The following is a 23,670-nucleotide window of genomic DNA, read 5'->3' on the forward strand; positions in this document are numbered from 1 at the left end:
CACAGTTACCCGAGGGTGGAACGGAATCCAGGGCCCTGGTGCTGTGAGATAGCAGGGCTAACCACTGAACCACCGTGCCAGCCCAAATGAGTCATACAGTCATAGTCATAGAGATGTACAGCACAGAAACAGACCCTTCAGTCCAACCCGTCCATGCCGCCCAGATATCCCAACCCAATCTAGTCCCACCTGACAGCACACAGCCCATATCCCTCCAAACCCTTCCTATTCATATACCCATCCAAACGCCTCTTAAATATTGCAATTGAACCAGCCTCCACCACTTCCTCTGGCAGCTCATTCCATACACGTACCACCCTCTGCGTGAAAACATTGCCTCTTAGGTCTCTTTCATATATTTCCCCTCTCACCCTAAACCTTTGCCCCCTCGTTCTGGGCACCCCGACCCCAGGGAAAAGACCTTGTCTATTTATCCTATCCATGCCCCTCAGGATTTTATAAACCTCTGTAAGGTCACCACTCATCCTCCAACGCTCCAGGAAAAGGATTGATCTCTATTAGTTCATTAACTAGAGATCCAGATAAGGGTGAGGAAATTTCCAGTCATGGGAAGTTTTGGGAAACCAAGAATGCAAATTCATCCAAATTCACCCAATCATACATCACGCCTCTGCTGTATCCCACAATGGTATTTCAGAAAGAAAGCCATTTCATTTGTGCTTCAGAAATACAATAGAGTGGAGGGTGATCTTGTTACTGCTGTCAAAATAGTAAGCAAAGAATGGGATATGTACACCAGGTATCAGAATCTGTGAAAAGATAAGAAGGTACAATAATGTTGGGAATCATTCTGAAGGAGGTACGCAAGATTCAGTGTATTTCCAGCACGTTTCTGTTTTTATTACATATCAATACTGTTCCAAAAGGTGTCATTTCCCATTGACCTGCAGCAACACTGCCCTCCCCCTTCACTCTACAAAGCTCACACATTTCTACCATCATGATGGTATTTAATAGAAATCAGCCAAAGAGATGGAGAGATCCCTACATTATCTCTTTATGAGAATATGGACTGAATTACGGTCAACGCCGATGAAGACAGCAGCAGTGGACCTACCCTGAGATCAAGAGGTAGAGGCTCTTCAATCGCTCAGCAGGTCAGGTGGTGCACTATCTGTTGTCAAGGCAAGGGGGGTGGGGGCATCACTGCTCCCAGAAGGCCACCCCCTTCCCAAAGCCTAGTCTTTAATCTGAATCTTTTGATTGAGGGGCATTCCCAAAGATCCACAAGCAATTCCCACTGGGGTTTTCTCATTGAGCTCTCTGCTGTCTGCCCCCACTTCTCACCACTGGGAGAACACCAGCAACAGGAGGTTGCTTTTAAATGGGGGCATTAATTACCTATATAAAGGCCTCAATTGGCAGTAAGGCAAAGCAGCTCCCTCCAGGGCAACCCCCAGCCTGACTGAATGCACCCTCTCCCCAGCTAACCTACCAGGGAGAGGAAGATTAAGCTGATCGCAGAGTGCTAACACACTGACAGAAAGTTGCAGATCAATGAGGAACTCAATGAATGGTATTAAGTGACACCACGCAGACTCTGTATACCAGACGTTAATGCACCATATATGGGATCACACATACCCACTTAACACCGAGCTAGGGAAGGAGGGACAGTGAGGGATAATCATCATGTGCACCAGCAAGGGGTTAAGTGGCAGCTATCATTGTTATAAACAGCCCTGGACCATTATGGGGCTCACAGTAAACAGATCTCAATGCAACATTTTCCTCAACACAATCCACTGGTTAGCGTAACGGTATTTTAAAAAAAATTATTACATGTAGGTTTCAATGTCCCCCCTCCCCTTAAAGAAAGCCCAGTTCAGAATTGGCCCAGAATCTACATCCTTGTGCCATGGGATTGGGACAGAGGTGGATGGGAATGGGAGGATTACTGCAAGAGGTATCCTGGAGGTGTGACTGGACCGCAGGGGCCCTGAGTCTTCAGTAAGTCAGGCTGGAATGCATTAAGGCAGTTTGGGGTGCTGGAACAGCTGTGCCCCAATATTAACTAGCTGCCACCCAGTAGTGACTGAAGTGCTGTCTGACCTTAAAGTTCTCTCACTGGTGAAACAAAGGCGAAGGGAGATTCAGCTGAGCCAGAGCTTGGGATTGAGGTGCGCTGTACAACATAGCCAGCCAGCAAATAGGACACAGGAGAATGGATACCCTGAAAACATAGACTTGTTGGAGGTCTGGGAATGGAGGCTAGGTGGGAGGGTTGGGTGAATAGAAACACTGCTGGAATATACTGAAGGAAAAGAGTGCAAGTTTCCTGAGACTGAGCCCATGAATAGTCAAATGAGTGGACCACCTTCCCAGAGAACTGTTTACTCACACAGATCTCTCAACTCCGAGTTACTCTTCTCCCATCCATGCCTGGCGAAAAGGAGAGCCGACACCACAGTACAACCTTCCAGTCTTAGCGAGGATCATCAATGAAGCTCCAAAGTAATAGGTGCAGGAGGAGACCAGCAGGAAGCACAGGCAATGTACCTCAGTGCAGGAAATGTCTCTCCCTACAGTACAATGCAAGGAGTGTGAGGGGCTGGTGAGAATATGCATTGGCATGTCAAAAAGGATTAATGGGAGAGAGTAGGAACAATTTTAGAAGTCATGAACGGCCTTACATTGGGACTCAACTATTCCCTACTTTCTGATGCAGTGAGGCTACATGTAACAGAGAGAAGTCCCCTCCAGACAGGCCTATAACCAGGACAAACCACTCATCGAAATTAGCTCAGCTTGGATCTAGAGAATACTGATCAAATCCCTCTTTCCTCCCGCTAACTGGACAGTATTTATGAAGAGGTGGGTGAAATTCGAAGCCTGGAAACGTTATATTGGAAGTTGACAAAGACCATTGAGGCCTTGATGTACCAGCTCAAGGGATGTGGCTCATTCAATCACAGTCCATGTCGCAAATGAGTGCTATTTGGCAGCAGAGAGACGGAGGAGCAAAGAAGACGGGTTGTCCAGTAATGTACTCCGCAGTTCACTGTCCAGAATCTCAGGAGTCCAACATCCCCATTATTTCAAAGACCACAGTGATCTGTACAAATAGAGCATTGCCCCACTCCCCAAATCCCAGACTGTGCCAGCAACGATGCTGCCTGATGGCCTTAGCCTACAGGAGGGTCACTTCAGTCACTGGGGTGGCAGGGGGATTCCCCGAGGGTCGGTAACCTGTCCCTCCTGGAGATTCTTGACAAGTTGGGCCAGCCAACGCTTGGTAGTAGTATCGTCTTTCAGCACCTGGGCAAACGTGGTATCTTTCAGCTGGTCAGGCAGGCACTGTCGGAGTGCCTCCCTTGCCCTGCAAGATATAAATATGACACAGTAACACCAGGCCAGCCATTCGAAAGCCTGTAACACAATATTTGATAAAACACAACACAGCTTAAAGCACACCAGGGATGTTCTCTCTTCCACACTAACACAATGAAAATGTTGGAAAAGAAACAGCGATCCTGCAGTGCACCAGCATTTTATCATCTACATCTGTCATCACCCTTCCTTCTCTAAAAGAAGTGTTGAAACAAGAAGCAGGGTTCTCTGTACAGACAGCCACATTCAGAAAGTGGGGAGGAGATTGCCTGATTTAGATTAGATTCCCTACAGCGTGGAAACAGGCCCTTTGGTCCATACCAACCCTCCGAAGAGTAACCCACCCAGACCCATTTCCCTCTGACGAATGCAGCTAGCACTACGGGCAATTTAGCATGGCCAATCCACCTGACCTGCAAATCTTTGGACTGTGGGAGGAAACCGGAGCACCCGGAGGAAACCCACACAGACACGGGGAGAAGTGCAAACTCCACACAGACAGTTGCCAGAGGCTGGAATCGAAGCTAGTTCACATCAAACCCTATAACTCATGAAATCCACAGGGAATTATTGAGAGCGCTATCCATTTTGTCACTGTACTTTCCCTGTATTCCTGTAAACTCTTTTTTCTCGCTTCAGTATCTGAGTGTTCAATATTCTGCATTCATCAGTGAATCCCTGCTTCTGACCTTATGATGGAGGGAAGGTCACTGAGGAAGCAGCTGAAGATGGTTGGGCCGAGGACGTGACCCTGAAGTACCCCTGCAGAGATGACTGATCGCCAACAAGCATGACCATCTTCCTGTGTGCCTGGTATGACTCGAACCAGAGTCTCCCCCCACCTTCATCACTGAAGCTAACGTTCAATTCTAGATTCTATTAACTAAGAACAGAAGTAAGCCATTCAGCCTTAGAGGCCTCTCCACCATCAATAAGATCATGGCTGATCAGTAACCTAGGTCCATATGCCTGCCTTGGACCCACATTCCTTGATACCCTTGTTTAATAGAAATTTGTCTATCTCAGATTTAACAGGTGAATTAGCATCGACTGCTGTTTGTGGAGGAGCATTCCAAACCTCTTCTACTCGGTGTGCGTTGAAGTGCTTTCTAACATTTCCTCTGAAGGGGCTGGCCCCAATTCTTAAGACTTGGTTCTCGAATTTTCAACCAATGGAAATAGTTTTTCTTTATCTACCCTGTTAATTTCCCCCGAAGACCTCTATTAGATTACCACTTACCCTTTTAAATTCTGGAGAATAAAGACCTACTTAGTCTATTCTTGCCTCATAACCCCTGGAGTCCAGGTATCATCCTTGTAAACACGAGTTGAACTCCCTCCAGTGCTAAATCATTCTTCCGAAGGTGTGACGCTCAGATCTGCTCACGGTACTCGAAGTGGAGTCGAACTAGGGTTTTATGGGACTTTTATCAAAAGCCTTCTGGAAGTCTGTTTGAAGAATATCCATTGATTTCCTTCTGTTTACTACCTTTGTCACTCTTCAAAAAACTCTGGGGTTTGTCAGGCATGACCTACTGTTCATGAATCCATGTGCTGACTCTCCCTGATCAACTGAAATCTTTCAAGGTGGTGATCAGTTATCCTATCCTTAATTTTAGGTCCAAACAATTTCCCCAAGACAGACAGATGTCAGGCTGACTGGTCTCTAATTCTCTGGTTTCCCCCTGTCACTCTTCTTAAAAAGTAGAACGATATGAGCAACTTTCCAATCCAGAGGTAACACTCCTGAATCAAGAATCCAATATTACAGTCAGGGCATTGGGAATGTGCTCTCCCACCTCCTTTAACACCCATGGATGGAAACCACCTGGTCATGGAGATTTATCATTCTTCAATCCCACTAATTTCCCTATTTTCAATGAATTACTTAAACTAATTTAACTAACACCCTGTCCCTGATCCTCTTCATTTCTTTAGGACTTCTGACAAGCTCTCCTCCTTTTCTGCTGTGAATATTGAAGCAAAATAATCGTTCAGCATGTCTGCCATTTCCCCATCATCATTGACAATATCCCTACTCTCAGCCATCACTGGGTCAATAGTTCTCTTAACCAACCACTTTCCTCTATAATAAATATAGCTTGAAAGTTTCCTTTCATAATCCTTTCTAGCTGCTCTTATGAGCTGCTTTGTGGCCCTTTGTTAGTCTTTGTATGTTTCCCATTAACTGAACCCAAATTCCATCAGCTGCCATACTGGGACTTGAACCCGAGCCCACGATCATTCATCTGGGCCTCTGGAATACTGCCCTCCTTAGAGGATTGCTAAAGCAACATCTCCTACAGCCAATGAAACCATTTCAGGAAAGAAGGACCAATGGCCGTGCTCATTAAAACACTTGGGATGGAGGTTTACTGTAGGGCAGCAGCTAACACATTATTCACATATATAATTTTAGAGCTTGGATTTTAAAAGAGTGGCACAGATGCCTTTGATAATTTGCAGAAGGGGATCATAGAGTCCAATCCTTTGGTCCAACCAGTCCACGCTGAACAAGTTCACAAACTAAACTAGTCCCACCTGCCTGTGCTTGGCCCATACCCTTTCAAAGATTTCCTATTCACATATTTCCTGTTCAACTTATCGAAATGTCTTTTTAAACTCTAACTGCACCCACATCCACTACTTAGTCTGGAAATTCATTCTGCACCCAAACCAGTGTAAAAACGTTGCCCCTGATGTCTTTTTCAAAATCTTTTTCCTTTCATCATAAAAGTATAGTCCCCAGTCTTGAGATCCTCCATCCTAGAGAAACAACACCTGTCATTCACCACATCAACAGCCCTCATGATTTTTTATAAACTTCTATAAAGTCATCCCTCAACCTCCTACACTCCATTGAAAAAAAATTCCAGCCTCTCCTTTGAACTCAAACCAACCGTTCCCAGCATAATCCTGATAAGCCCTTTTTTGAATCCTCTCCAGCTTAAATGTCCTTCCTGTAACATTGCAGTTGTATAAGACTCTGGTGCGGCCGCATCTGGAGTATTGTGTGCAGTTTTGGTCGCCATACTATAGGAGGGATGTGGAGGCACTGGAACGGGTGCAGAGGAGGTTTACCAGGATGTTGCCTGGTATGGTAGGAAGATCATGAGGAAAGGCTAAGGCACTTGGGGCTGTTTTCATTGGAGAAAAGAAGGTTTAGGGGTGACTTGATAGAGGTGTACAAGATGATTAGGGGTTTAGATAGGGTTGACCATGAGAACCTTTTTCCACGTATGGAGTCAGCTATTATGAGGGGGCATAGCTTTAAATTAAGGGGAGGTAGGTATAGGACAGATGTTAGGGGTAGATTCTTTACTCAGCGAGTCATGAGTTCATGGAATGCCCTGCCAGTAGCAGTGGTGGACTCTCCCTCTTTATGGGCATTTAAACGGGCATTGGATTGGCATATGGAGGATAGTGGACTAGTGTAGGTTAGATGGGCTTGGATCGGCGCAACATCGAGGGCCAAAGGGCCTGTACTGCACTGTATTTTTCTATGTTCTATTGCAACCAGAACTGGATACAGTACTCCAGAACAGGCCTCACCCACATCCTGTAAACTTCAACATCGTGTCCCAACTCCTATACTCAAAGGTCTGAGCACTGAAGGAAAGCGTGCTAAACACCTTAGCTACCCTGTCTACACGTTTGCAAACTTCAAAGAATTATTTACCTGCACCCTAGGTCCCTCTATTCTACAACACTACCAAAGGCCTTATTTTTAATTGGACAAGTCCTGTCCTTGTTTGTTTTAACAAAATGCAATACCTCGCATTTATCCAAATCAAACTCCATCTGCCACTCCATTGACCGAGATGATCAGGGTCTCTTTGTAATCTTAGATTATCATTAGATACTTTGCTTTTCATTTAATTATTTTATATAATATACCTCTGTTGGTAAAGAAATTCTCCAGCCTCTTGCAACTACATTTCAGTTACTGACCAGCGTGTGAACCAAAACAAAATTACCAAGCCAGATTTCATTCTGGGATGGAACTCATCCAGTTGTACCAGCAGCGTGGATCATTGCATTAATATTACATTTATAATACAACCAAATCCACGGCTCCTGATTCCCTGAACACTGTGGAGCTACCACTAGGTCAGAGAGAAGAGGGAGACCAGGCACTGCTGGGGTTTAGGGGGCCAATGCTAATAGTCCTGGACATTCCCAGTCCCAGGACAAATAGTGCAAACTGTTGGGAAGATCACCTGCGCAGACGGAACTGCCTTTTTTTTTAGGAAATGGGGGTGCGATTTGCTTGCCAATTATCAGCTGATCACTGGGGTCTGAACTTACCGTGGATTGTCGGAGAGACGGAGGTAGCAGCGAACGACATGCTTCAACAATCTGGCTGAGGGCTCTTTGGAGAGCTGCAGCACCATCTTACCCTGCACACACAGACAAGCCAGTGTTATAGCTGCTCCAGCAATTGCTGGGTAAGTTGCATCACTCCCCTTTCCCCCCCAACACCATCCATACTTGCTGAGGTTTCAGATTCTCATCCCATTCAAGAAGTGCAAATCAAAAATCAGCCAAAGTTAAACTCTCCAAAAGTTCAGCACCAAAATAGTCAGTCCATTCAATCAGTGCCCACAAACTCAGTATTCACTTCCTCCACAGCGTGCACCATCTACAGGGTACAATGCAAGTTATCAAGACATCTCTAACACGACCTCTCACCCTGCCCTCCAGCATGTGAAGGACAGGAGCAGCATGTTACAGGAACAACAAATCACCAAATTATGCGTCACCTTGTTTTGGGAGACACATTGGTTTGCCCTTTGTTGTCACTGGGTCAAAATCCTGAACTCCCTATCTAACAGCACTGTATGAGCATCTTCACCACTCGGACTGCAGCAATTCAAGACAACCCTCTACCATCTGTTCAAACACAATAAACGCGGTTTTCCCCATGTCTCGAGAACAAAATCAGAAAAGAAAACAAAAAAAAATCAATTCTCAGCAAGGATCAATGGATGACCACCTGGAGTAGAGGTCCCAACCTGATTATTTCTCTCTCTAACCATCAGACACTCGAGATGACTCCTACAATGGGCCAACTGACTTTTTCTGAGTTTTCTAGGACTCTGACTATTGTGACTGGGACATTTATTATTCTTACTCTGGAACATTTTAATCATCCACTTATCAAACCGTACAGCACAGAAACATCCACACTGACAAAAACTAACTCTACACTACCTTCAATCTCCAGCATTTTTTTTTAAAAGATTAGATTCCCTACAGTGTGGAAACAGGCCCTTCGGCCCAACAGGTCTACACCAACCCTCTGAAGAGTAACCTACCCAGACCCATTTCCCCCTGATTAATGCAGCTAACACTACGGGCAATTTAGAATGGCCAATTCACCTGACCTGCACATCTTTGGACTGTGGGAGGAAACCAGAGCACCTGGAGGAAACCCACGCAGACACGGGGAGACTGTGCAAACTCCACACAGACAGTCACCCAAGGCTGGAATCGAACCTGGGACGCTGGTGCTGTGAGGCAGCAGTGCTAACCACTGAGCCACCGTTTGGCTCAAAGCCTTGAATATTATAACATTTCAAGCACTCATCCAAGTACTTTTTAAAAGGTTGTGAGCTTAATCATCTCAAGCAACCTCTCAGGCAGTGCATTTCAGAACCCCACCACCTTCTGGATGGAAATATTCCCCAATATGTTCCCGTTTGTTTTAAACCATGAACCTAAAGATCAAACAGTCTGAAATAAACAGCGCAGGTTTTAAAAGGGACAACTGTTTTTGACTAACCAAAAGTAATTATGAATGTACAAATTTACAAATTAAGAGCTGGAGTAGGCCATTTGTTAAATGGTGGAACGAGGTCGATGGGCCGAAGGGCCAGGTCATGGTTGAACCGAATGTGGGCTCATCTCTACTCAACTTGGTGCCCCATTATTCTGAGAATGCCCTGTAGTCCTAGACTCAGCATTCACCCTGTCGAGCCCTTCAAGAAAACGAAATGTTCTCCTGATGTGGTCTCCCCAGCACCTTGTACAGGTGAAGTGAGATTTCCCCATTCTTTACTCCAACCTCCATGAAATAAGGGCCAACATTCCATTAAATTTCCTGACTCCCTGCTGCATGCGTTTCATTATGCATGCAATATTGGTTGGCCACAAAGGGGGAAGCAAGCAAGGAATTGGAAAAAATGAACAATATATGTGAAACGCAAAGGCCTGTTTAAGGCATGCAATACAAAAGGATATGCTATCATTCCCAACAATGGCAATTAACAGGGAATTCAGCTCACTCTTGGCTCACCAGAATCATGGCCACATGAGAGAATCGTTCGTATGTCTGACAGATGTAAGCCAGTCCTGTGTCATCCAATAGGATCTTCTGCAAAATAAAAGTTGCAACCTAGGAGCCAGAATGAAAGAGGTTACACAGGTCACCAAACAAAGCAAGAACATTCAATTCACCTGTGCAGAGGACATAAACACAGGATACAATAAAGATCTGTGCCTGCACCACTACCTGAAATCCACATCCTAAAACATAAGAGCTCACAGGGAAAAGTTTCAAGCAGTCCAGACTGGTTGTTCATCAGCTAAAAGTATATCTAACAAACAGTGGTGTAAATCACTTCACTAGCAGCACTGAACGCAGCACATTCGCAGTGTGAATGTGTTAGAGCGGGAAGATTCTAATTAGAATGTTAGAGAAAGGTTGTAGCAGCACTGGGTATCAGAGATAGGAACTTTTAGGAGCTATCACAAGGAACTGTATCAACTAGGGGGAAGATGCATCAGAGAGGGATCTCACAGAGAGCTGTAACATCTCATTCAGCAAGAATACCTTATTGGGGCATGAAAAGGATCCATTCTATGATCTATCTGACAACCTGCGTTAACTCTGTATTCTTTGAATGTTTCACTGTATTGAGGTGAGCATTAACTGGGATTCACTTGCACTCCTTTATGTACGTTACTGGCCATCACTTGAATACAATTCAAAGAATCATAGAATCCTTAGTGTGGAATCAGGCTCTTTGGCCCAACAAGTCCACACCGACCCTCCGAAGAGTAACCCACTCAAACCCATTCCCCTACCCTATTATCCTATATTTGCCCCTGACTAACACACCTAACCTACAGATCCATGAATACTATGGGCAATTTAACAAGGCCAATTTACCTAACCTGCACATCTTCTGGATTGCTAAAGGAATCGGGAGCACCCGGAGGAAACCCACATAGACACGGGGAGAACGTGCAAACACCACACAGACAGACAGTCATCTGAGGGTAGAATCGAACTCAGGTCCTTGGTACTGTGAGGCAGCAGTGCTAACCACTGAGCCACCATGTCACCTAATTAAAGATCCAATGAATATAAAATTAAGTGACTGTTGGGGGGCCTGGTATAATTACACAGTTTAAACCTTTGCAGAACTGTAAAGATTAAACTTTGACAAAAACACTTCCACTTTACATGACAGCAACCCCTACCGTTTTGGACAATTCACTTCCTGACTCCATTATCCGGAGGCAGAGAGGAATAATTTCTGTTGTCAAAAGGAAGTTGATGACTTCCTGTTCATCTGTTTTCACTAAGGCGCCTGCAGAAAGAAGGACAAAGAAAGGGTTTAAAAACACTTAACTACAGCAACAAGAGTCACACTCAACCCTGGGCTGCTACATCACACAAATTGCACGGAACTAGAATTACAGCATCGCCTCCCAATCCTGCACCCCAGCCTCATCTTTCAGTGAGCTGCCTGCTCAGTGTCAGGTTGAACCACGAGAGTAAAATGACCAACATTTGTACCCACAATTGACGATCAGTGATGACACTTTGCCCCAAAACTGGTCAGAAAAGTTGCACTAGATTATGACTGGCTAATGAAATGGGGCTGGAGAGTTTGTCATCACTTCCAATTTGCACCATTTTCACATTTACAGAGAGAACAACTACTTCTCTGAGCCACTGCAAGATGATTTCTAGTCTCAGTGAAACTTTACCACAGAATATTTACCACCAAGAAGACTCACCAAACAAACAGGAAGCTGAGTGCTTACCTATAACACCCAGGCTGGTGAGTCGCAGATACTCAAAGGGTCTCGTCTTACTGACTGTGTGCAAGAATGGATAGAGAAACAGCGGGATATGGGCTGCTAGAAATGCGGACCTGGAACACAGCAGGAAAAAAAAAACAAATCTATTACAAATCAGGTTTGATAACATACAAGTAAATAAATCACCTAGTCTGCGTACAATTAGCAAACTATAATTAAATTACAAAAAGCTAAATTACAATTCTTGGTAATGCTGTTTGAATGCAAGAGCATGAATAGACCATTCAATCCTGGTGCCTGCTCAGTCACTCAATATCCATGAATTTTCAGAGTGGTCAAAAATGTTGTACTGTGGATTGAGTCCCACTTTAGATTCATTAGAACTGGGGTCGGTCATCCATTCAATATAATGATAGCTGATCATCTACCTCAAAGCCATGTTTTTACTTTAGCCCATATCTCTTGACATTATTATTATCTAAAAATCTGCCATCTGAAATATATTCAAAGACTGAGCTTTCACAGCATTTTGGTGTGTAGAATTCGAAAGGATCACCACTCTAAGTAAAACAATTTCAGCTCATCTTCATCCTGTCATCCCGTTACTTTGAATTTGGCCCGTCTGGCTCTAGATCCCATAACTATGGGAAAAGCCTCCCTGCATTTACCCTCTCTCTGTTCCTTTAAGTATTTTATAGGTTTTATTGAGATCACTTCTTATTTTACAAAACTCTAGAGAATACAAGCCCAGTTTCCCCAGCTCTCTGGACAGTGCAATCAGCCTAGTGAAGTTTCTTCAGCCCATAATCCAGACTGATAACTCAATGCAGTACTGAGAGGTGACGTTTTTCAAAAGAGACATAAATGTCTGGTTTTGGCTGCCCCCTCAGATGAAGACTACAATAGCAGTGTGGGATCTTGTAAGAAAATGGATTGTTCATTTATGTACAAGAAATCCTTGAATACTGGGAAGGAGTATGAAGAAGTTCACAAACTAGATCTGTTAGCTTTTAGCATGGAGCATTTGGCAGGTCCCATTTTATCTGCAAAGAGGACTATTTGTCTAGAATATCTCTACTTCAATTTATACACTTCAATCAGGGCAACCCGACAGAAATATATAAAATTATTAGTCATGGTTAGGAGTCAAAGTCTTTTTCCCCAGGATATAAATGGCACGTACTAGTGGAACATAGATCAAAGGTGAGGGGGAAAAGTTTAAGGGGTTTGTTTTTTTAAAAGCTCAGAGGGTGGTAGATGCCTGGAACATGCTGCCAGGAAAAGTGGTCGAAGCAGATATGATAGCAATGTTTAAGAGGCAGTTAGACAAACACATGAACAGGAAGGGAACAGAGGGATATGGACCATGTGCATGCAGATGAGATTAGTTTAGAATGGCACCATGGTTGGCACAGACATGTTGAGCCGAAGGGTCTGTTAATAGTGCTGTACTGTTCCATGTTCTGACCAACATATCTCTCTCAGCTGACATCTAAAGCAAATGAAACAAAGTGCTGGAGAAACGCACAGGTCTGGCAGCATCTGCAGAGTTTAAAGTTCTGAGTCCAATGATTGTCCATCAGATGTTCTGATGGAGACTCATGGACTTAGAAGATTCACTCTTTCTGCTATTATTTCTTTTTTCTAACATCTTCTGATGTCCAAAACTAGAGGGCATAGGCATAAGGTGAGAAGGGAAAGATTTAAAAAAGGACTTGAAGGGTAACTTTTTCATGCAAAGAGTGAGATGTGAATGGAACGAGCTGCCAGAGGAAGTGGTGGAGGCTGGTACAATTACAACATTTAAAAGGCAACTGGTTGGGTATATGAATAGGAAGGGTCTAGAAGGATATGGGCCAAACAATGGCAAATGGAACTAGATCAGATTGGGATGTCTGGTCAGCCCAGACAAGTTGGACTGAAGGGTCTGCTTCTGAGCTGTATGACTCTGATATTAAAGACTTCAGAATTTTAACTGTTCTTTGTCTGAATGAAAAAATAGGCTATTACACATAGCAATAACTCAGAATGCAATAAGCTGTTAAGAAACAAAGACAGACCATTACACAGATACTCAAGCAATTAGCTGAGATTACATAAACAAAATTGCTTTGACACCTGCCTGATAAACTGAAACTTTATTCTCACAAGAACAACCGAATGTTCTAAAGAAGCATGTAAAAAATTAATCACAGGAAAGTAGTGGCCTCAATAGACACTTAAGGCAAAGGTAACAAGAAACAAAAATTACTTTTGATAAGGAAGCCAGCCGCAGACCTACAGTATCTCCGACCTACAGTAACTCAAATGAAAGAATTATAAAGAAATAATCAGTAGATCAGCTCAGACACTGAAGGACAAAAATCTGTTTAAGAATTGAACACCAGAACTCCACTTTAGCAGAACTTCGAAGAACAATACTGCAGGAATCCTCCCATCAACAGTCCTGGCCAGATTTCACCTTTAATCGGGTAATAACTAAGTTTGGTCACTGGCTTATACTTGCTTGAGGATTCTAATATTTGGTTCTTACATGCAATGAAGTTTGAATTATTATTTCAGTGCTTGATTGTCTGTGAGAATTCTTAATAAGTATCAGAGTCCAAGGCAATTTGTGGTAATTTACCCATAACTCTATGTTCTTTGTACTTACAGCGTAAAACAGAGGATTTCACGATTTACTTTGCTGCTGCTTGTGGGGCCTTGCTATGCAAAAAATGGCTGCTTTGTTTCTTACAGTACAACACTTCAATACCTCCAGCCTGTAAAGCACTTTGATACCATGTGAAACTATGAAAAGTGCTATATAGGTCTTTTATTCCTTATTAAAGTCATAGCGATGTACAGCATCAAAACAGGCCCTTTGATCCAACTCCAAGCAGCTATTCTAAATTAATTTAGACCTATTTGCCAGCATTTGGCCCATATCCCTCTAAATTCTTCCTATTCACATATCCTACTATTGTTTTGCAAATCCTTTGCAGCCACCACAGCCTTCACCGGGGATGGAGACTCAGGGTGAAGCAATCCAACAAGAGATCGGACAAATACAAGGTTGGACTTCCCCAAGTGAAGCCAAAGAGCTCAGCAGGAAATAACAGAAGCAAACAGAATCCTAGATGCATATTTGATGTTACCTGGTTTCTGGATGTGATGCTACGCATTGCAACAATGCGAGTGCATTACACACGCGGTTAGATTGATGAGCCGTGAGAGTTGGAGGGTTGATAGATGGATAAATATTTACAATTTCCTGGAAAACAAAATGCAGAAATAAAACACGTTAAAATACAAAGAGAGTAATGCAGGAAGTGAGCAGGGTTACAGCATGGCCAAGCCAACTCTGAACTCAACCTGTTCAATAACATCAGACAACCACACCGAATCATGGCTCTTCAGGTACTGTCAAAGCTACAACCCTGTTGGCGTTCCCAGAGGCTTCCGCAGGTTCTGAATGGGATCAGCATCAGGTGACAAGGGAGCAAAGAAATAAAATGATTTCCATGGTGAAGACCACAGAGCCTGGAGAAACGGAGCAAACAAAGTGTACATTGAACAGGACCCGTTTAAACAATATTTATTTGCAAGATATTGGCATTGCTGGTGAGGTTAGCATTGATTACCCATCACCAGTTGCCCAAATCTTACAGCCACAACAGTTACTGGGCCATTTCAAAAGATGGTTAAGCCTCAACCTCATTGTTGGAGTCACGCACTGTACAGGATGGACAGGGAAACAGCTGTGGATTTCCTTCTCTCAGAGACATTCAGAAACTGACAGTAACAGAAATTCACAATCTTCTCATTTCATGGTCACTGTTACTGCTTCTTTTAAATTTCAGGATTTGGTCTGGGGTGTATAAAGTTAAAAATCGCACAGCACCAGGTTTATTTGGAAGCACTAGATTTCTGAATGCTGCTCCTTCATCAGGTGGTTGAGGAGCAGTGCTCAAAAGGCTAGTACATCCAAATAAACCTGTTAGACTATAACCTGGTGTTGTGTGATTTTTAACTTTAAACTTCAGAGTGACTTCAATCAAATTTAAACTCCCATGGGAGATGTGGTGTCCTGTTGAAGCCTCTGCACTATTAATGCAGCATCAAACCGGTTTGCTACTGCATTGTGTACATGCTTCACACCCTTCAACTGTGTGAACATTTCACATACACTTTCCCCGCCACACAGCTTAGGTCATCAGGCTTGGTTCAGCAACTAGGAGATAGTGAGGACTGCAGATGCTTGGTCCACGCTGAAAGGTGGGTCTAAATCTCGTCATTTTGTTTGTATTTAAATGGAGTTTTTTTAAAAAAAATGCTGTTTAAGCAAATTTAAGAAAACAGAGTCTGGGAAAAGTCCGAATTAAACAAAACAATAAAAATCGATCACAAACTCTTACACCTCACTAGTTTTGGCAGTTCTAATCAGCTTGCCGAGACTCACCATTGTATACCCTCTATCCTTTTAAAATGAAAGTCAAAATTAATTAGTAATTCCCCTGGGCCACGTAGGAGTTATCACATTATTATAATCCCATTTTGTAGCAATTGGCACATAGCCTTTTAATGCCTTCGCATCAAGTGTGCATCTAAAAGCTTCCTAAAATGTTAATGTCAACGTGTTTGTTGATAGAGTTCTGGTTGGAATGCCATGCTTCTAGGAATTCTCATGCTTATCTCTGTTAGGCTTGTCCTAGGATGGATGTGTTGTCCCAGTCAAAGAGTCACAAAACGACACAACCCAATCTCACTAGTATCCTTACATACAGATGGGGAAGGACACTACTTTGACTGGGACAACACACCCATCCTAGGACAAGCCAAACAGAGACATGCACGAGAATTCCTAGAAGAATGGCATTCCAAACGGAACTCTATCAACAAATACACTGACTTGGATCCCATTTACCAACTCTTAAGAAAAAGAATGGGAAATGACATCACCATAAGAAATGATGTCACCACCCCAAGAAATCCAAACATACAAATAGCAAGTGGGCTACATTACCAGTTCTTCATTCGGAGGTGGACTGAAGATGTTACCTAGTATGGTGATGAAACGTCTGAAAACAAACCTTCCAGCTCAGCGAGAAAACCTACACCCAGAACCTCAACCAGAGCTACAAATCTTCTCAAAACTCACTACACAATATTCGAGCTGTGGCTGAAACAAATATTTATAGAGTGAATGACCATCACCTGTAGGAGGGCAGCAATAGTTCCAAAAGAGTGCCAGAGCATGGGGGCCAGGTCAGGCACCGACTCCCTCTTCTTGCTGAGTTCTAACAAAGCATTTTCCCGTGTCTCGGGGCTGGATAGCTCATTGATCCACTGGTAAATCTTCTCACGATCCACCTGAGCCAGCGCAGTAACCGGCTGTGAGCAGGAGAGGGAGCAAAGCAAAAAAGAATCAACAAGCAGATCAGCATCATGACAAGGGAATCACACACAACCGTCAAAACGTGAGCATTTAAGGAGCAGGAGAGTCACACACAATGGAATCGCAGGAAGCCATTCGATTTGTCAGGTCTGTATCCATCCCTTTGTAATAGCAATTCAGCTTGTCTCACTCCACCAACCTGCTTTTCTCCTTCAGCCCTGCAAGACCGCTCTCAATTTATGCATCTAATTCCTTAGGATAACATAGCAAAGATAAGTGGGAAAACGGAGGACTGGGAAGCTTTTAAAGAAGAGGATTACTAAGAAGGAAATATGCAGAGGAAAAATGAGGTACGAAGGTAAACTGGCCAATAATATAAAGGAGGATAGTAAAAGCTTTTTTAGATACGTGCAAGGCAAAAAAATGGTTAGGACTAAAATTGGGCCCTTGATGACAGAAACAGGGAAATATATTACTGGGAACAAAGAAATGGCAGAAGAATTAAATGGGTACTTCAGATCTGTGTTCACTGGGGAAGACACAAGCAATCTCCATGAGGTAACAGTGGCTGAAGGACCTGAACTTAAGGGAATTTATATTTGTCAGGATTTGGTGTTGGAGAGACTGTTAGGTCTGAAGGTTGATAAGTCTCCGGGGCCTGATGGTCTACATCCCAGGGTACTGAAGGTGGTGGCTCGGGAAATCGTGGATGCGTTGGTGATTATTTTCCAGAGTTCGATAGATTCAGGGTCGGTTCCTGAGGATTGGAGGGTGGCTAATGTTATATCACTTTTTAAGAAAGGTGGGAGAGAGAGAAAGCAGGAAATTATAGACCAGTTAGTCTGACCTCAATGGTGGGAAAGCTGCTGGAGTCTATTATAAAGGATGAAATTACGGCACATCTGGATAGTAGTAACAGGATAGGACAGAGTCAGCATGGATTTATGAAGGGGAAATCATGCTTGACTAATCTTCTGGAATTTTTTGAGGATGTAACTCTGAAGATGGACGAGGGAGATCCAGCAGATGTAGTGTACCTAGATTTTCAGAAAGCTTTGATAAAGTCCCACACAGGAAGTTAGTGAGTAAAATTAGGGCGCATGGTATTGGGGGCAAAGTACTAGATTGGATTGAAAATTGGTTGGCTGATAGGAAATAAAGGGTAGTGATAAACGGCTCCATTTTGGAATGGCAGGCAGTGACCAGTGGGGTACTGCAGGGATCTGTGCTGGGACCGCAGCTTTTTACAATATATGTTAATGATATAGAAGATGGTATCAGCAATAACATTAGCAAATTTGCTGATGATACAAAGCTGGGTGGCAGGGTGAAATGTGATGAGGATGTTAGGAGATTACAGGGTGACCTGGACAAGTTAGGTGAGTGGGCAGATGCATGGCAGATGCAGTTTAATGTGGATAAATGTATGGTTATCCACTTGGGTGGCAAGAACAGGAAGGCAGATTACTACCTAAATGGAATCAATTTAGGTAAAGGGGCAGTACAGAGATCTGGGTGTTCTTGTACACCAGTCAATGAAGGCAAGCATGCAGGTACAGCAGGTAGTGAAGAAGGCTAATAGCATGCTGGCTTTTATAACAAGAGGAATTGAAGGCAGTGGAAGCCCAGTCTCTGGATTCATTTTAGAAAGAGTTGGATAGAGCTCTCAAGGATAGTGGAATCAAGGGTTATGGAGATAAGGCAGGAAGAGGATACTGATTAGGAATGATCAGCCATGATCATATTGAATGGCGGTGCAGGCTCGAAGGGCTGAATGGCCTACTCCTGCAACTATTGTGTATTGTCTTTTTAAAAGCTACACTAAATTTGTCTCCATCACATTTGCAGACTGTAAATGTACATCAGCCACATTACAGTCATCCCACCAGAGTTTCTCCCATCAGAACAGTCAGTTACCAAGGCAATGATTATTTAACACATAAAAGAGGCCACCCATTTTCAGACAGTTTTCTGTTAACCAACACACAGCATTTACCAGTAGGTGACGTTCCATGTTTAATGTGTGGTCAAGACTTTACAGAGCACTGACAATGCTCCCTTTGGCAGCCCCTTCTCTGTTGCTGCTGCTGCTCTTAGTCACTACAGGAATGGAGAGGAAGCTGCACCCCACACCAGGTGGAGGGATCACAGCAGCGGAGTTTGCTTACACTGTCCAACACTGGTCAGGTAAACTGCCATGCAAATTAAAACATACTTCAAGGGTTCGGTTAGAGGTCGCTCGCTTGACCAGAGAGTCTGAAACTAAACAACATGGTCTTGGAGTAAGGTCTGATGAAGAAAAATACCTTCACCTCCAGGACTGTATATCCCTGGAATTCTCTTCCCCAACGAGAGAGAGGACAACAGATACATTCAAGACCAAGATCAACAGATCCTCGAACTCCAAGAGAATCAGGGAATACAGAGATCAGGTAGAACATAACAGCAGAGGCCATTCAGCCTACTCCACCATTCTTGATAACAGCTGATCACCTACTCAACACCATGCTCGCCGACTATCGATATCATTTTAATCTATAAATCCATCACCGTCACGCCATTGATTCATCACCCTCCAAGTGAAGAAATTCCTCTATCTCAGTTTGAAATGGCAACATGGGGAATATCTTTTTGCAGCACGTTAGGAGGTGGAATGCACTGGCTGATGGTTTGGAGGTGGTAGATTCAATCGCAGCTTTCAAGAGGGATTTGGATCCTTACCTGAAGAAAAAAATTCTTTGCAGGGGAACTGGAAAAAAGCAGAAGGGCACCAGCTGAGTTGTTTTTGTGAAGAGATAGCACAGATGTGAGAAGCTGAATGGCTTCCCTCTATATTGACTGATTTATGAGACTAGAACATAATAAGCGTTCGGGCCAGACCGCTTGGGAGAGGTGTTAGGAAGTACTTCTATGCACAAAAAAGTGGTAGAGGTTTGGAATTCTCTTGCACAAACAGCAGTGGATGCTCAATCAGTTGTTAAATTTTAAACCCGAGATGGATACATTTTTCGTTAAGGAAAGGTAGCAAGAGATATGGGCCGTAAGGCAGGTATATGGAGTTAGGCCACAGATCACCATGATCTGCCTGAACGGCAGAACAGGTTTGAGGAGTTAAGCCACAGATCACCATGATCTGCCTGAACGGCAGAACAGGTTTGAGGAGTTAAGCCGTTTATTGCTGTTCCTATAGTGTGTCTAAGATTCAGGCATTGGTGGAATGTGGTTAACAGAGAGGTATTTCTCCCTATGGTTTGGGTGAGGAGGATAGAACGACAGATTATAAATAAGACAGTTATAAGCACAAGAGGTAATTCAGGAGAAAAAAAACTCTATCTAGAGGGCAGAAGAAATGTGGAACTCAATAACAGGTGAAACAAAATTGACGCAAATAGCTAGATGAGGAACAAAAAAAAAGGACATGTTTATGGGAAAAGATAAAGACGGCTAATATGGAATGGACTTTGAGCATTTGACACAAATACAAAAACAGAAAGCAGGAGCAGGAGCAGACCATTCATTCCTTTGATACAGCTTCACTATTCAATACTGTACGATCATGGCTGCTCCGCCACATCAATACCATATTCCAGCTTTCTCCCCATATCCCACAACGCCTTTCAAAACCTACAAAAAAAAAAAGACTTTCTTGATCATACTCAGGGACTTGGCCTCCAAAGCCTTCTGGGGTAGAAACGTCTACAGGTTTACTGTCTTTTGAGTGATGATCTTAGTCCTAAACGGTCTACTCAATATCTTGAAACTGACTCCCACATGAGCAGAACTTCCGACTTCCACCATAGTGCACCAAGTCCAACATTCAAGGGTTACAGACAAAACGTGCAGAGGAAAAGGCCTTTCAAACTTTCGATGTGGCCTTAACTGTCTTTCCTGTCTGCTTTTCCATAACACTTGTCTTCCTGGTAGATTAAGTTAAAAAAAAATCGCAACACCAAGTTATAGTCCAACAGGTTTATTTGGAGGCTGTAGCTTTTGAAATGCTGTTTCTTCATCAGGTTGATTAAAATAGTCTGACCCAATCTCTACTGCCCCCAGAAGTATTATAAACAGTAATGATCCTCAGAAGAAATTTCTCCTTGCCTTCATCTGTAAATAAAGACCCCAAAACTATTCTTCCTAGTTCTACATCACTTCACGTGACAATAGATACATGGAGAAAAAGGGGCATAGTATGAGAATGCCCTCCTCAATCTTGTGTTTCAGTAACATCACCTCCAAATCCAGTAAGTACAAGCTCAATTGTTCCTTTCCCTTTATATTTTTAAGAGGGCTGTGAGCATTACTGACTAGTCCAGCACATATTGCCCATTCCTAATTGGCCTTGTACTGAGTGGCTTGCTGAGGCCAATTCAGAGGGCAAGTAAGGGTTAAATACACCTGAGAGTCTGGAGTCACCAGGTAAGGACAGCAGATTTCCTTCTCCAAAAAGGAGATCTGCAAACCAGACGGGGTTTTACAACAATCAATGATTAGTCACATGAGACTAGAGCTCAAATCCAGATTTTATTAATTGAATTTAAATTACATCTCGAGATTGGACATTACTAGTCCAATGATGTCACCATCTCCCTTCCAACATCTCGCAATCTACCCTCCCAGATGTTCCCAATAACAGAGGTAGGCACCAGCGTTGAATGTGGCCAGTGTGGTCCATCTACACACAGTTGCACCTGTGAGGTCACACCAGTTGATACCATGAGACATGTCAGGTCCTTTTGATTACATTTTCTCTTTAAATCCATTCTTTTAATTGGCCATGGTGATTATCGACATTTAGTTATAATTACTTCTTCGGCAGTCCCTCAGGATCAAGGAAGACTCTGACACCAAGTTGTGCACCCTACAGGTGAGTTAGCAGCAGTGCTGGCATGGCCACAAAAGGATCATGATGTTCCAAGTCCTAAACTTTGCTTTGAGGACAGGGGTAGGGGTGTGGGAGAAAGCCCATTGTCCAGGGATAGCCAAGAGGATTGGAATCCAGGCTCTGCTGCATTGAAAAACACACTCCACAATCCTAATAGTTTAAGCTGGATAAGAATTTAAAAGCAACAGTGATTGTGAGGGTGGTTTAGACATCAGTAAGTCCGAGCAATAAGATTGGAGCATTCAGCCCCTCAAATCTCTTCTGCCATTAAATGAGATCATGGATGATCTATGGCCTAGTTCTGTATACCTGTCTTTGGCCCATATTTCTCAATAGTTTACTTAACAAAAAGAAATCCTCAATTTAAAATTAACAAATAACTTAGTGTTCAGTGCCAATTGTGGAAGAGTTCCAAACATATACCACCGTTTGTGCGCAACATCTCTCCTGAATGAAATCAGAAATTGCTGGAAACTCAGCAGATCTGCTAGCATCTGTGGAGAGAAAGCAGCATTAACATTTCTGCTTCAGTCACCCTTCTTCAAAATGCAATGGTCTTGAACGATCGTTCTCAGATTATGCCCCTAGTTTAGAATCTCCAAGCAGTGAAAATAGTTTCCATTTATTTGCCCTGTCTTTTCTTGTTAATATCTTGAAGATTTGGATCAGATCACTGTTCAACCTTCTACATTCTAGAGAAAATGGATCTAATTTACATACTGCCACTTAATCCCTGAAGTCCAGGTACAATTCTTGCAAATCTACATCATTTTCCCTCCAAGGCCAACCTATCCTTCCTGAATCAACAGAGAATCAAGAATTCAGAACAACTGGAGAGACTATTTGGCCGCTTCAGTCATTCCATAAGATTGGGTTAGCACCACTGCCTCACAGCACCAGGGACTTGCCTTCGATTCCACCCTTGGGCAACTGTCTGTGTGGAGTTTGTACATTCTCCCCATGTCTGTGGGACTTTCCTCCCACAGTCCAAAGATGTGCAGGTTGGACTGGGCTTGCCACAGGAAATGCGGGGGGGGGGGGGGGGGGGGTGACGCTCCACGATGGGCCGAATGGCCTGGCTCCCACGCTGTAGGGACTGTACGATCCTCTGTGGTGCTGGAAAAGCACCGAGGAGGAGGGGGGGGGGGGGGGGGGGGGAATCGACGTTTCGGGCAAAAGCCATTTTACCTGATTTTTCCTGCTCCTCGGATGCTGCCTGACCTGCTGTTGCTTTCCCAGCAACACTCCAATCCAGTATCTGGTTTCCAGTATCTGCACTCATGGTTTTTACCTCGTTTCGGGCAAAAGCCCCTCACCAGCGATTCTCTCTGATCGTGGCTGGTGCTGGTCTGAGGGTCTACTTTCCCACCCCACCCACCCCCAGTCTCCCTGGTGACCATAAACCCCACGGGGGCTTCGGCGGCGGCCGCCCGGGCCCGATTGTGCTCGCTCCCGCCGAGCACGGGGAGTTCGAGCAAAAGCCTGCCCCACAACCCAACCCCGGGTCCAGGCCATTCCCTCCGCCTGGAGAGACAGGGAGGGAGGGAGGAGGCCCCAGGGCCTACAGGTCCCGCCGTCGCCCCCACCCACCACCCCCGGCAACAGCCTGAGGCGGCCCTGCTCCATCCCCGTGAGGACTCACCGCTCCCGCTCCCAGGCTGTGCATCTTCCGCTGGTGCCGCCGCCTTTTCGGATATATAAAAAAAACACCTTCACATCGACATTCCCGAGGCTCCCGCCGCCTGGACCCGGTGAACCCTGACCTCTGACCCCACCCCTCTCCCTTCCCACTGAAACACAATTACATTTCTATCGGCAGAATCTTTCAGGGTCTTCACAGTCCGCCCGTCGTCCCTGTCGGTGTCGGACAAATGTCCGGCTTCAGCCCGTCCCCGCGGAGTTCGATGTTTGAACCATGTCAGCTTTCACCTTTACCCTTTCACCTCGCGGCCGCGGCTTTAGCACGCCCGGGGTTTTTAAAAGGAAAAATTTTTACGGTTTATTT

General features: G+C 44.1%; 1 protein-coding gene across 2 annotated transcripts; it reads right to left on the minus strand.

Annotated features, from left to right (window-relative positions):
- Positions 1 to 839: 839 nt before the first annotated feature.
- cnot9 (CCR4-NOT transcription complex subunit 9) lies at positions 840 to 23,454 on the minus strand. Of its 2 annotated transcripts, none has more exons than XM_043694360.2 (8): positions 23,308 to 23,454; positions 16,603 to 16,779; positions 14,544 to 14,659; positions 11,410 to 11,519; positions 10,840 to 10,949; positions 9,650 to 9,748; positions 7,660 to 7,751; positions 840 to 3,340 (listed from the first exon to the last, which is right to left on the minus strand). In XM_043694360.2, the coding sequence occupies exons 1-8, from the start codon at positions 23,329 to 23,331 to the stop codon at positions 3,172 to 3,174; spliced, it is 897 nt and encodes a 298-aa protein (XP_043550295.1). In that variant the 5' UTR covers positions 23,332 to 23,454; the 3' UTR covers positions 840 to 3,171. The 2 variants fall into 2 exon arrangements, with proteins under 2 accessions (XP_043550295.1, XP_087845534.1); XM_087989408.1 differs by lacking the exon at positions 23,308 to 23,454 and adding an exon at positions 22,854 to 22,953.
- Positions 23,455 to 23,670: the final 216 nt, after the last annotated feature.

Source organism: Chiloscyllium plagiosum, unplaced genomic scaffold, assembly GCF_037043375.1.
Source record: "Chiloscyllium plagiosum isolate Xiang-an unplaced genomic scaffold, Cpla_swu_hap1 HiC_scaffold_7, whole genome shotgun sequence".
Taxonomy (NCBI): Eukaryota; Metazoa; Chordata; class Chondrichthyes; order Orectolobiformes; family Hemiscylliidae; genus Chiloscyllium; species Chiloscyllium plagiosum.